The 15,833-nt window shown below is 38.4% G+C and overlaps 1 protein-coding gene across 9 annotated transcripts in view; it reads left to right on the top strand.

Moving 5' to 3' along the window:
* syngap1b (synaptic Ras GTPase activating protein 1b) overlaps positions 1–15,833 on the top strand; it is a 165,770-nt gene that overhangs the window by 41,720 nt on the left and 108,217 nt on the right. For all 9 annotated transcript variants that reach the window (XM_065298816.1, XM_065298809.1, XM_065298808.1 and 6 more), the window contains exons 2-3: positions 908–1,044; positions 15,578–15,683. In XM_065298816.1, the coding sequence (XP_065154888.1) occupies positions 908–1,044; positions 15,578–15,683 (243 nt within the window). The remainder of the gene's footprint in view (positions 1–907; positions 1,045–15,577; positions 15,684–15,833) is intronic.

Genomic DNA, 15,833 nt, shown 5'->3' with positions numbered 1-15,833 from the left:
AAACTCTATCCGTTCATCTCCTCAAAATCTCTCCGTTCATCTCCTCAAACTTTCCCCGCTCATCTCCTCAAACCCTTTCTGTTTATATCTCCTCAATCTATCTCATTTTCTCTCCTTAATCTCTCTCCTTTCTTCTCCTCAAACTTTCTGCTCTTATCTACTCAGATTTTCTCCTTTAATCTCCTTTAATCCCCTGTTCATCTCCTCAAACTCTTTTCTCAACTCCTTAAACTCTCATTTAATCTCCTCAAAACTTCTCCTCAAACCTCTCAAACCAGCTACTCTCATCTTTTCAAAACGTCGTCTTTCATCTCCTGAAACTCTCTTTATTCATCTCACAAAAACCTCTCCACTCATTTCCTCAAAATCCCTCTGTTCATCTCCTCAAACTTGCTCCATTCATCACCTCAAACTCACTCCATTCATCACTTTAAACGATTTCTCCTTTTAACTTCTCAATCTTTCACCTGTTCTCTTCTCAAAATCTTATTCTCCTCAAACTTTCTGCTCTTATCTACTCAGATTTTCTCATCTCATCTCCTCAAACTCTTTTCTTGTCTCCTTATACTGTCCTTTAATCTCCTTAAACTCTCTCCTCTCATCTTTTGAAAATTTCTTCTTTCATCTCCCCCAAATTTCTCCGCTCATATTCTCAAACTCCATTCATCAATTCAAACTCTTTCTTCTTTTAATTTCTCAATCATTCTCTTTTTCTCTCCTTAAAAATCTCCTTTCTTCTCCTCAAACTTCTGCTCTTATCTCCTCAGATTTTCTCCTCTCATCTCCTCAAGCTCTCTCATCTCATCTTTTCAAACTCTCTCCATTTATCTTCTCAAACATTTTCTGCTTGTTTCCCCAAACTCTTATCTGTTCTCATCTTGTTCTGTCCTCTCTTCTTCTCTTGCAGATGCGAGGTGTGCTGTCCCCCCGTCCTACCGACACCAGCCCTCCTTCGCTGCTGCTCCCTCCTACGAGCAACCCGACTGGAACCCTCGTCTGTGTGTGATCTCTGGACATCAGCTCTACATGTTGGACCAGGAGGAGGTACTGGCACCCCATCTCATACTGCATGTGACCCTGTCTGTGAAATCCAGGTTAAAGTTTGATAATCTGATGAGGAGCATCAAAGTTTGATTTCATTCATTGATTTCACTTTAATTGTACTTTTTGACACAGCCTTTACTCAGTCAATATGAAAGATATCAAGGTTATATTTTTACAGAATGTTCTTTACATTATCTAAGATGATTTTATGAGGAAAACAGTAAATCACCTTTATCTGGGTTTTTACAGACAGGGTCACATATAATCACTTCATGTCCTCTAACATTAGCAGAGGTCTTTTAAACTGAGTGATTTCTTCTTAAACTACTTAAAGTTCAAATCACATATTCTGTATGTCTAAATTTAGTTGGCTTTGTTTTTTTCTAGGAATAAAATGAATGTCATTACATAGCTAAGGTATATGAACTATATTAGTTGTGTAGGTGCCAGGACAAAAATTATACTTTCAAGGTTTGTGTTTTTCGTTGAAAGTTAACTTTTGGCAATCTTGCTTGCCACTTCTTACAATTTTACGATGTAAAATCCAATATTGAGTGAACACTGACATATGGTACGGTACATCCCCACAGCCCCATCAGGTTAAATTGTAGTTAAATTTAGAGTAATGTTGCTGTGGGAATCAACAAATGATAGCAACTACAAGGCATAGCAATAAATATATTATAGGATATCTGTATCCTAGTTGGAGCTCAGTCAATGACATCCCTGAGCTGAGCACTAAAGCAGCCTCATAAATCAGACACACGGTCCTGTCTAATTGCAGTCGTTTTGTAACATGTTTTCGATAAGGCCACATATCTAAATCAGTTGTCTGTCACTTCTGAAGACAACACTATTATACAATATATATATATATATATATATATATATATATATATATATATATATATATATATATATATATATATACACTCACCTACAGGATTATTAGGAACACCTGTTCAATTTCTCATTCATGCAATTATCTATCTAAGACAATCTCTTGAACTCCAAACTAAATATCAGAATGGGAAAGAAAGGGGATTTAAGCCATCTTGAGCCTGGCATGGTTGTCGGTGCCAGACGGACCGGTCTGAGTATTTCACAATCTGCTCAGTTACTGGGATTTTCACGCACAACCATTTCTAGGGTTAACAAAGAATGGTGTGAAAAGGGAAAAACATCAAGTATGCGGCAGTCCTGTGGGTGAAAATGCTTGTTGATGCTAGATGTCAGAGGAGAATAGAATAGAAGAGCAACTTTTACTGAAATAACCACTTGTTACAACCGAGGTATGCAGCAAAGCATTTGTAAAGCCACAACACGCACAACCTTGAGGCGTATGTGCTACAACAGCAGAAGACCCCACCGGGTACCACTCATCTCCACTACAAATAGTAAAAAGAGGCTACAATTTGCACAAGCTCACCAAAATTGGACAGTTGAAGATTGGAAAAATGTTGCCTGGTCTGATGAGTCTCGATTTCTGTTGAGACATTCAGATGGTAGAGTCAGAATGAGAACATGGATCCATAATGCCTTGTTACCACTGTGCAGGCTGGTGGTGTAATGGTGTGGGGGATGTTTTCTTGGCACACTTTAAGCCCCTTAGTGCCAATTGGACATCATTTAAATGCCATGGCCTACCTGAGCATTGTTTCTGACCATGTCCATCCCTTTATGACCACCATGTACCCATCCTCTGATGGCTACTTCCAGCAGGATAATGCACCATGTCACAAAGCTCGAATCATTTCAAATTGGTTTCTTGAACATGACAATGAGTTCACTGTACTAAAATGGCCCCCACAGTCACCAGATCTCAACCCAATAGAGCATCTTTGGAATGTGGTGGAACGGGAGCTTCGTACCCTGGATGCGCATCCCACAAATCTCCATCAACTGCAAGATGCTAACTTATCAATATGGGCCAACATTTCTAAAGAATGCTTTCAGCACCTTGTTGAATCAATGCCACATAGAATTAAGGCAGTTCTGAAGGCGAAAGAGGGTCAAACACAGTGTTAATATGGTGTTACTAATAATCCTTTAGGTGAGTGTACATGCCTGTCACTTATCTCCTGCAGGGGACAGTTTCTCCTCTGTTTTTTATATGTGAGGGTCTTCATTCAGGTCATGTAGTGAATGACAACCATCTCCTCCTTGCAGACATTCATGTTGTGTGGGTCTGTAGAAGTGCGTTCTCTCTCATTAGTTAAAGACTAAATGCAGTAACTCCTTTCCAGTCGATTTGTGCTGCCCTCACTTAACAGCAGAACGGAGAGCTGTGTACCTGTCATAAATTAAGAATTATGTAGTAGTGCTTACATTCACACTGTATGCGTGTTTTTATCCATTATCTTAGGAAGAGTTTAAATAAAGAGTTTTACAATAACTTCAGTATTTAGACAATGTATTTATAAACAATAGGGTCATTCTACAGAAATGTCAATTTTTGGTATAGCAAGATGTCTTAAAATTTACTTCTTGCTTTAACATTTAAAGCGGCCGTTTTTCGTGATCCCGTTTTTTTTTTAAACTTTAGTTAGTGTGTAATGTTGCTGTTAGAGCATAAATAATGCCTGCAAAATTATAACGCTCAAAGTTCAATGCCAAGCGATATATTTCCTTTAAGAAAATTTGCTTTTGAAAGGACTACAGAGAACGGTTGGTTTGGACTACAACCCTCTATTTCCTTGATATATGAAATCAATAACTGTTTTTGACTTACCTCCGCCCACAGGAATACGTCAGTCACCAGCTAAGCTAACGGCAAGCTAAGCTGCTGTCGAATCACAGCACACTAAACAAACTACACAATCAGAACTCGATATGTATTTCTGAGGGAGGGACTTATAGAACTGTATAGAACAAGGAAGACATTAGCCCGTTTTTAGGACTGTAAAAATATTTTTCGGAAAATTAAAGTACAGATTATTAAATTGTGTAAAACAAATTCTGTGTTTTTTTACACACGAAACATAAACACGTTATTTTGCGCACCCTAAACACAATCACAGCTTCAAAAACACAGCGAAAATGTGACTTTTAAACCTTAACTACATTATTTGATTAACCATTTACATTACGAATACACATAAATGCATGCTTTTTTATCTTTTTTTGTGCATTTATTTAAAGGGTGCATGTACCATTTTTTGTTACTGATGTTACAGTATTTAAAAAATACAGAAAAAATATTTATTTTTAATCAGGTTTGTAATTACTCTTTACTAAAAGCTTCATATGAAAGAATTCAAATTTCTGATGAATAAAAAAGACAGTGGACTTAACATGATCATTTCTTTATAGATCTTCAGGATATGGGAAGAATTAAATCAAAAGTTATGTCATTTGATGTGATTTTTATTTCAAAATATAGAGATTTTTGGTTAAAGGATTATTCCACTTTCTTTAAAAATTCCAGATAATTTACTCACCCCCATGTCATCCAAAATGTTGACTTCTTTCTTTGTTCAGTCGAGAAGAAATTAAAGCTTGTGTTCTTTCAGTGTTTTTGAAGCTTTGATAGTGTTCACAGTGCGCAATATAACATGTGTTTATGTTTCACGTGTAAAAAAACGCTGTATTTTTCACACAATTTACTTATCTGTATAGCTCTGTTTTCACTGTCCTCAAAATGGGCTGATGTCTTCCTTGTTCTATAAAGTCCCTACTTCAGAAATACATATCAAGTTCTGATTGTGTAGTTTGTTTAGTGTGTTTTGATTCGATAGCTAACACAGTCTCACCCCGTGGCGTCAATATTTGACGAACTGGGGACTTCAATACTATTACGTCCGTTGCATTCTCTTTCCTATTTTCTTACCATTTTCGCGTCGGTTCGTGACGCCATGGGGTGAGACTGGGTTGCGATAGCAGCTCAGCTTGCCGTTAGCTTAGCTGGCGACTGACGTATTTCTGTGGGCGGAGTTTAGTAAAACCGGCCGTTCACTGTAGGCTTTCAAAGGCGAATTCTGTTAAAGAAAATATATCGCCTGGCAGTAAACTTTGAGCTTTATTATTTTACAGGTATTATTTATGCTATTACAACAACATTACACACTAACTAGGGTTTAAAATGGGATCAGAAGGAACGTGACCTTTAAGCTTTTTAAGGAAAACATTGCAGGATTTTTCTAAATTTAATAGACTTTATTGTACCTCAACAGTTTACAGTTTAAATGCAGTTTAAAATTGCAGTTTCAACGCAACTTCAAAGGGAAGGTGCGGTTTAAAAGTACAAATTGAAAATGACGATTGTTTTGCTAGATAAGACCCTTATGCCTCGTTTGGGATCATTTAGAGCCTTTTGCATCTGTGTTGAAACTGCAATTTTTAACTGCATTTAAACTGTAAACTGTTGTGGTCCAATAAAGTCTAATAAATTGTGACCAGTCACGGAAAGTAGGGACACAAGTCGGATCTGGGCATTTTGAGTTATTCACAGATTCTGAAAGTGCAGTTTCTAAGCTTTCCAATGATGTGTAACACATGGAAATCTGATAAGATTTGGAGAAGTTGTGGCCATTTGAATATAGGAACTCAGAAATACTCATGGTGCGTTCCAGGCAGGTTTTTAAACCCGTGAGTTACGACTTCAAAACCACGACTCACGACCCTATGCGTTCCAGGCAGCCTGTAACTCGTGTTTTTACAACCTTCTACCGGTGAAAGTGCACTGGAACGGCAGTCAAACCCGTGACTTCCCACCCGTGAACTCGTACTAGATCGATGTACTCCCAGTTCAAAGTCGTGAGTCGTGGTTTTGAAGTCGTGAGTTACGGGTTACGGGTTGCCTGGAACGCAGCATCAAACCGAGAAAATCGAGACGAAAGGGACTCTTCTTTTCAGCTGGGGGAGACAATAGGGCTCATTTACATCTCATTTAGCTAAGCCATGCCCCCTGTAAAACCCTTTTTGAGATGTTCTAGCATCATATGTAGTATTTTATGACCAAATGACAACCCGCAAAAATAAACATGACTCTTTTACCTTTGTGGGGATCACAAGTCGAATCCAGTCTGTTTCAGATTATCCAATGTCCATATTTGTCCACAAATGCGTATAATCCGTGAAATATAGATTGTTTACATCAGATTTCGCATGAATGTCTGGTAATACAATATAATATATAATCTGAAGACTATTTAAATCGTAACATGTAAGGGTATATGAGCTTACAATCCGTTAAACACATGAACCCGCCTTCAAAGTTTGTATTTAAAATAGGGAAGTAGTATAATAGATCATCCAAACAGCGCCGTCAAAAACGTGACATCCTTTAGAGAGGTTACCAATCGCTCGCTCGTTCCTCCATCAGCCAATGACTTCATGGAAAATATTGATAGACAAAACATGTAGCCAATTATATGAAGAATACAACGATATCTGTGTAACTTCTGTGTGTTTGGACTCATGCTGCGCTGCAAGAACTGACATACAGATGACGTCAAAGTCTCGCGGTACTTTGACATCATCCGACTGCGGCGCCGCATAAAGTCAGTGACGCGGCTGACGTACGATGCGGCTGACTGTTATTTGTTCCGCCCCAGCTTCTTTTATTTTTCTTTTGTTTTGTGCGCCCGAGCTTTACAGTCTGGGGAGACGCAGGCTATTAGTTTGAAAAAAAAAAAAAAACTTAGCAAACATGTCTGAGGAACAGGGCAGCGCGTCACTACAGTCACGTGACTTCACGCTCGAGCCGGAAGAGAAGACAATGCTGAATAAAGTCGTAATTCTGCTATTTTTGGACCAAACTGTATTTTCGATGCATCAACACAATCTTACTGACCCACTGATGTCACATGGACTACTTTGATGATGTTTTTATTAACTTTCTGGACATGGAAACCATACATAGATTTTCAATGAAGGGGAAAGCTCTCGGACTAAATCTAACTTAACGATAAAACATCTTAAACTGTGTTCCGAAGATGAACGGAGGTCTTCCGAGTTTAGAACGACATAAGGGTGAGTCATTAATTACATTATTTTCATTTTTGGGCGAACTATCCTTATTTAGTAGTCACGCTGTTCCCTTTGGGGGCGGAGGCGAAAACACAAGCTTATACAGTATGTAAATATACACACAGACAATGACGCCCCCCGCTGCACGCTAGAATCTCCGGAAAAACAAGCCTATTTTAACCGCAAAATGTACGCTTTTAAATATACAAAAACTGCTATCTCAAACATGGAGAGGCTTCTTCGTGATCTCAACTAACAGATTCTGCAATAAAACGAAAATCACAAATTTCGAAAAAAAAACTTTGTTTCTCATTTTCTCGAAACTTGTGCTGCCGACTTGAGTCCCTGGTTTCCGTGACGGGTCACAATTGACAAAAATCCTGGAATGTTTTTCTTAAAAAACGTAATTTCTTCTCGACTGAACAAAGAAAGACATAAACATCTTGGAGTAAATTATCAGGATTTTTATTTATTTTTTAAGAAAATGGAGTAACCTTTTAAACACTGGAACCATTTTTGGTTCCCCATTCAGTCGAACCTTAAAAAAAAAAAATTCTTACCTTATATAATCTAAAGAGCCACTACAAGAAACCTCTTGTGAAACAGAGTTTCTTCAGATGTTAAAGGTCCTTTATGGACAATTTATGTATGGCACATTTTATTTTGATGAGTGTAGTAGGTTACAGATGATCGTATGCAATGAAATTATTTGATACAGTTCATTTTTATTTCTGTAGAGTGAAGCTTTCCACAATTTTTAATTGTTGCAAAGCAGATTAACAATAAATACATTTACTGTAAGACATGAAAATACTGTATAGTAGTAGATGGATGATAAATGCACAGTGACTTGTTGCTATGTTCAAAAACAGCCTTAAGAGGGAGGAAGAGAGTCACGATTTGAATTTCTCTCATGCCATTAGATCCTAATTGATGTGCGATGACAGTGGCCCACGTCGGACTTTGCACACGCTCTGTGCACCAGCGCTCAGATGAATGGTCCTCGTGTGGATCTGTGCCACCGTGATCCCTGTTACGTAAATAAGCCCAGAGCGAGGTTTGTCTAGCTGTGAGTGGGCAGCAGTCATTCCTGTAGCTGACCGAGGATCAGACTTTAAAACCACAAACTAACCGAAATGCTTTCTGCATCCAGTCTCGTTGCCTTTAGTATGTTTTTTATAGATGTCACAATAAATAAATGAATTTGTTTGGACACTGTCAGCTGACAAGGCTGTGCTTGAGGCTGACAGTGTGACAGTGCATAACAAATGTTTGCCATTAGCCTTTTTTTTACAATAATGAGAGTCCATTATACATGAAAAATTAACTGTTTATGAATACTTTAGGATAGATTATGTCAATGAAATAGCTTGACACATGTTTCGCCTTTGTGTTGGCGTATTTCCTGTTGAAACAGGAAGTTAGGGTGGGACATATCCAAGAGCTCATAGGTTTTATTTTTAGTCAGTTAAAGTCATAACCATAAAGTACTATAGTTTTTTGCTAGTCTGTATGAACGGGAGATATTTTTTCATTCTTGACGCCATTTTATTAGACACTAATTTTAGTAACAGTTAAAGTCTTGAAGGCACAAACAAAGGCAAAGGAATGTGTTTTGTGCTGTTATTTACCACTAAAAAAATACAATTTGTCATAACAGCATGTAGTTTTTATGCTAGACAGGATTTTGGGAATTGTAAAACATTGAAATCACCAAGTGATTGGAAACATGTTATGTTATTTTGGCATTCATAAACACTGTTTTGCTACTGCTTTTGAAAACTTTGACAATACTAAAATGACATGTTGCTTCTTTCCTCTTTTATCTTTAACTACAGTGCATTGCGTGGTTTTGTAAAAGGGGGTGTGTCTAAATCAGTGGCTAACCCTGGGCAAAAATTGCAGAATAGCTAACATCTTTCTCAGCATTTTTGTGTAGCGAAAGCTGTACATCTATCTGTATCTTTCTACTACTATATTTGACTTATTTCAATATTTATATTCAGAATTCAGCACCGTGCAAATAAAACGGGAGATAATATTTCCCTAGCTAAGGCGTTCGTTGGATCAGGATATAATCCTCAGCGCCGTGTCTCCGGTGTAAACATCATCCTGTGTCATTTATTACGAGAGCATCCGTAACGTGACAGTGATGTGATGTTGATACAAGTGGACAGATCTCATCATTCTTCTCTTTAGCTGAGGCGTTCCACTGTGATGCTGGGGCACTAGGTGGATCCAGATGGAGCAGCATGCCAGCAGAATCAGTGGAGGTTCAGGTTCAGTCTGGCTGCTAGCAGGGGGCTGTCAGGCAGGGCTGTGATCTATTAGCTTCCTATAAGGACAGAACGTAGTACACACCTGCTTTTTTCTCATTTCCTCCCTCACCTGCCCTATCACACAGATAGTTTGAAGCATAACTGACATATGGAGTAGCCCCCTTCAGTACATCACACATTAGAATATAGTTACATCACAGATTAGAGCACAGTTACATCACGCATTAGAATATAGTTACATCACAGATTAGAGCACAGTTACATCATGCATTAGAATATAGTTACATCACAGATTAGAGCACAGTTACATCACACATTAGAATGCAGTTACATCACAGAATAGAGCACAGTTACATCACACATTAGAATATAGTTACATCACAGATTATAGCACAGTTACATCACACATTAGAATGCAGTTACATCACAGATTAGAGCACAGTTACATCACACATTAGAATGCAGTTACATCACAGATTAGAGCACAGTTACATCACACATTAGAATGCAGTTACATCACAGAATAGAGCACAGTTACATTAATTCATCAAACATTAGTTTGCAGTTACATTAGAGATTTGATCACAGTTACATCACCCATTAAAATATAGTTACATCACAGATTAGAGCACAGTTACATTAGTAGCATCACACATTAGAATGCAGTTACATCACAGATTAGAGCACAGTTACATTAGTTTAACAAACATTAGAATGCAGTTACATCACAGAATAGAGCACAGTTACATTAGTTACATCACATTAATAGAATATAGTTACATCACAGATAAGAGCACAGTTACATCACCCATTAGAATATAGTTACATCACATATTAGAGCACAGTTACATCACACATTAGAATGCAGTTACATCACAGAATAGAGCACAGTTACATTAGTAACATTACATATTAGAATGCAGTTACATCACAGATAAGAGCACAGTTACATCACCCATTAGAATATAGTTACATCACAGATTAGAGCACAGTTACATCACACATTAGAATGCAGTTACATCACAGATTAGAGCACAGTTACATCACACATTAGAATGCAGTTACATCACACATTAGAATGCAGTTACATCACAGAATAGAGCACAGTTACATTAGTTCATCAAACATTAGTTTGTAGTTACATTACAGATAAGAGCACAGTTACATCACACATTAGAATGCAGTTACATCACAGAATAGAGCACAGTTACATCACACATTAGAATGCAGTTACGTCACAGAATAGAGCACAGTTACATCACACATTAGAATGCAGTTACATCACAGAATAGAGCACAGTTACATCACACATTAGAATGCAGTTACATCACAGAATAGAGCACAGTTACATCACACATTAGAATGTGCTCTAATTACATTAGTTCCATGACACATTAGAATGCAGTTACATCACACATTAGAGCACAGTTACATTAGTTACGTAACACATTAGAATATGATTACATCACAGATTAGAGCACAGTTACATTAGTTCATCAAACATTAGTTTGCAGTAACATTACAGATTAGAGCACAATTACATTAGTTTATCAAACATTAGAATGCAGTTACATCACAGATTAGAGCACAGTTACATTAGTTACATCACACATTAAAATGCAGTTACATCACAGATTATAGCACAGTTACATTAGTTTATCAAACATTAGAATGCAGTTACATTACAGATAAGAGCACAGTTACATCACACATTAGAATGCAGTTACATCACACATTAGAATGCAGTTACATCACAGATTATAGCACAGTTACATTAGTTTATCAAACATTAGAATGCAGTTACATCACAGATTAGAGCACAGTTACATCACACATTATAATGCAGTTACATCACACATTAGAATGCAGTTACATCACAGATTAGAGCACAGTTACATCACACATTAGAATGCAGTTACATCACAGATTAGAGCACAGTTACATCACACATTAGAATGCAGTTACATCACAGCAAAGAGCACAGTTACATCACACATTAGAATGCAGTTACATCACACATTAGAATGCAGTTACATCACAGATTAGAGCACAGTTACATCACACATTAGAATGCAGTTACATCACACATTAGAATGCAGTTACATCACAGATTAGAGCACAGTTACATCACACATTAGAATGCAGTTACATCACAGATTAGAGCACAGTTACTTTAGTTTATCAAACATTAGAATGCAGTTACATTACAGATTAGAGCCCAGTTACATCACACATTAGAATGCAGTTACATCACAGATTAGAGCACAGTTACATCACACATTAGAATGCAGTTACATCACAGAAAAGAGCACAGTTACATCACACATTAGAATGCAGTTACATCACAGATTAGAGCACAGTTACATTAGTTCATCAAACATTAGTTTGCAGTTACATTACAGATTAGAGCACATTTACATTAGTTAAAGCAACACTATGTAGTTTCCATGTAAAAATGACTTACAGCTCCCCCATGTGGTTGAAAAGCGCAACAGTGCCTGGTATCAGACACTCTTCTGCAGGCAGGGGGAGGGGCGGGGCTGTGTTTCCTACCCTCCACCGCCACTTTCAGCGTGTGCTTGTAGCAGCTAGGAGGCTGCTCAGGTTGCAGCAACAGTACAATTTGTCCAGTTAAAAGTTGTTTTATCACTGAAATAATTTAAGAGACATTATTTAAAGGTAAAAAAACTACATAGTGTTGCTTTAACATAACACATTAGAATATGATTACATCACGGTTTAGAGCACAGTTACATTAGTTAACAAAACACATTAGAATATGATTACATTACAGATTAGAGCACAGTTACATTAGTTACATCACACGTATGAATATAGTTACATCAAACATAAAAACGCTCTTAAATCACAATTGGAACACAGATAAAATAGCACACCACAAATCCAAACATTGCATTTTAAGTTTTTTTATTGAATGTAGTTAAATATAGTGCATTTTAACCAGAACAACTAGTACAAAACATAATTATTTTGTCAATTTTACAACTTAATGTTTTACAATATTATCACCTTCATACGGTTCGTCTGTGGAGCAGGGGGAAATGGAGGCTTTTCTCCACTGGGAATAAGATTGCCGAACCGTGGCAGGCCCATCTTCACCTGATTTCAGTCTCTCTGGATTTTTTTAACAGTTACTCTTTCTTGATCTGTGCCAGATAACATTGAACCAAGTAATTGCTGCCAAGGCAACACAGTCACTCAGGTGCAGACGCAGCTGAACTCATTCTGCACACTGCCACTCACCTGTGCCCCGCACTTCCTCATCTGCGTTGGTGCTCTGGCACTAATGGCTTCAGTTTTATGAAGCTGTCGTAATAGCAACAGGCCATGAAAGTGTAGTGTGGACTAAACAAAGAAATTATTTTGTATGCAAAAATTATAAATTAGGTATCAAGCTTCTCCAGAAGATTCCAGTAATCGAGTGCCATCACAGTTTCCCAAGAGATCTAAACTGCTCCGATTTGCAGATTTCAGTATGAACAAAACATTTCTCATTCTATTCTCTACAAAAGCATTGCTATCCACAGCTTTATTTGAACAAGTATGCAATTTGTTTATTTTTCATTTTTTCAATGAGTTCTTGGACATGACAGTGAACTTAGTTACACAACCACCTCCTCCTGATTTGTGGAATGTAAGGGGGTGAATTTTATATCCCCCATCCATCCGTTTGGCCCAATGGCGAAGTCCAAACCGCATGGGAAGGATTAATAGCGCGTTCGGTCTTTTCCGGAGCTTTGCATATGACGTTTTGGCGTTACGTAATTTAGGTATATTTATCTCTAATCTGACTCCAAAGACAAAGATTTAGTTTATATTATATTACAAATCGGATTATTACTTTTAAAACTTACAGAATTTAGATGGATGTTTGTTTGTTTATTCTGATAAAGCTCTGGTATTACACTCGTTCATTCGGTTCTCACAGTCGCACATGATCCTAGTACGGGCCTCATAACTAATATACTGGTCAACGGTCGTAAGCGAATCAGTGTTGGTCGCTGCCAGAGGTTGGACTATACGCTTAAGCGGCCGCTTTCTGCGTGCTCAACTTTAAACATACTTTATTTAGTCCCCTTAGAGGTGACACTTAATTATTACAATTATTATTTCTAATCAAGATTAATGAATAGAATAACATTGAAATAAACAGAGGTTGAGGCTGACCCTATTTAGAGTAATCAGAAATGTTACTCTAAACGGAAACACAGCCTCCACGCTTCTAAGTACACTTAAACTAACGCCAATTGCTATTCGTATCTCACAAATCCTCAGCTGATGTATTATTCACTATCTAACTGGGTTTGGGCCGATCCTAGCCTGATTTCAGTCCTTACGGTAACTACGGATACAACGATATTACTTGTAGTGTCAACATTTACCGAGCAACACAGAATAAAATCAAATATAACAATTTATTAACCAGGTAGGTAAAACATAATTCAGAAGCCAATTCACATTCCAATTCAAATACGAGAAAACAAATATAATCAAATGAGAATAATGCATACCTGGCAAGTGATGAATATCTGGTTACAGATTTCTCAAAGTAAAATAAAATACATGATGCTGTGCCAGGACAGCATCATGGGGGTGCATTTCTCGATATTGAAAGTCCCGCCTAAATCTTCCACACATCTCCTTAAATAACCAGAGAACAAAGCATATAGGAATTTTGTACTGATTGGTTGTTGGTAAAACTAAGGGCTGTCCTTAATCTGTATACAGTGGGTGATTGGCTTATGCTTAGAAAGGGAGGTGTCTATCAACATTGAATGAAGTTTCACATATACTTTAACATTGAATTCTGTTGTTATATGAGTGAGACCTGTAACCACTTGCAATGAGACATTCCAATAGAAAACAAATAAGATACAGATTTTAGATTCTTTGTGCATGTAGCATTTCATATACAGTTTGCTTTTAGAGAAAAGAATACAAATGTATGACACCCTAAAGGTGTGTCTTTGAAACCCAAATGTGTCTCAGTGGGAAGTCCACTGTGAATCGTGGAGAGAGGCTTTTCCCGCGCACTCACTTTGCCCCCATGCAGTGTCCTTTGGGGAGGTGCTATCTTATTTAGGAAATTGTCTTACATGGAATCTGGCATGTTGGCAAGCGCCAATGCATGGGACAATCTTACAGTAACAGAAAATAATGAAATATTACTGTAAGCCTAATCATTTTAGTTTACCCAGTCAAAACGCGTTTTTAAACTGCTGCATCATGCGTAACGCAAACAGACAACTTGTTGACACGGTGCACTGACTGTATGGTTAAAAATAACTCAAGGCCATGTAGTAGTTAATCATTCACATAAAAGGCCATACAAATTGATAAACGAGTATAGATCTTGCACACTTTGTAGTAAGTCCTAAAGGATTTATTGCACGTTATGTATTTTTTATGAAGAGATCCTTCCTGTAATTTCGTTGCAGCATGCGATAGATAAATTTCAGGAGTCGTGCATCTGAGCATTTAAAGATGATATTTTGTTTTGCTCTTCCCTAACACCCCCCCATGGGTGCAGCTTAATGTAGACATCCTTCATCTTTAAAACTATAAAGACAAACCGCGCCAATGCACCATCAGGCAAGAGCTCACATCATTATCTCGCAGTCAGCTGTGCATGCCGCTGTCATTCCCTTTAGACGTTCTCGTTTAATAAATCTGCATTTATGCCTGCGTTTAAAATGCTGAGCGGTGCATCGAAAAGGAAGAGAGCGTCCTGTAATGCAGCTGGGTCATGTGACCGCCGTAGTTGCGGCCGAGTGGCACGGCCACCCCTAAATTCAGGTGACGGGAAGCGGTTTAGCTGTTCCCCGCAAGGCTTCTGTTCTGATCCTCTCTTGCCCTGCTCATTTATCACCCCAGACTGAAGGTAATCGCCTTCTTCACAGCCGTACTCTCAAAGCCCCGATCTTATCTCCCAGCTGATAGTGCTGGGAACACAGTTGAGACGCCCACGTCGCTAAATGGCCCTTGTGCTGAGCTGTTATGCGCCGCCTGCATGCGGATGCCAGAGGGGGCGCTGTGGAGGCTTTGGTGATGAAGAAAAGCTCTCATCTGGTTGGAAGATTGAGTTATAACAATATATAAATGTGCATTACATTAAAATACCAGCATACTTGCAGGTTTGGCACAACATGAGGATGAGTAAGCAATGACAAAACTAACTTAGTAGCACAGAGCCCCAATGTATGAATCTCAGTTGCGTATTGACCCTACGCCATGCACTGACCTTTTATCTCCGCTCCCCGCAGGTTCACCCTTTGTTGATGCGCGAGCGGCGCTCCGAGTCGCACAGGAACAAGCTGCTGCGACGGACGGTCAGCGTGCCTGTGGAGGGGAGGCCCCATCCTGAGATGGGTAAGTGAAAGACTCCAACAGTCTTGCTCGCATGCTTCTGCTGCCCGTTGCACAGCAGTATGTGACGTGTCGAACAAGGTGGCCCTCCGCTGATCATCAGAGACTCACAGTTTCCCTGACAACGACTCGGGATTCACAGTTTCGACAAGG

The sequence above is a fragment of the Paramisgurnus dabryanus genome, chromosome 13 (assembly GCF_030506205.2).
Source record: "Paramisgurnus dabryanus chromosome 13, PD_genome_1.1, whole genome shotgun sequence".
NCBI lineage: Eukaryota > Metazoa > Chordata > Actinopteri > Cypriniformes > Cobitidae > Paramisgurnus > Paramisgurnus dabryanus.
This window is presented reverse-complemented; position numbering and strand designations above follow the sequence as displayed.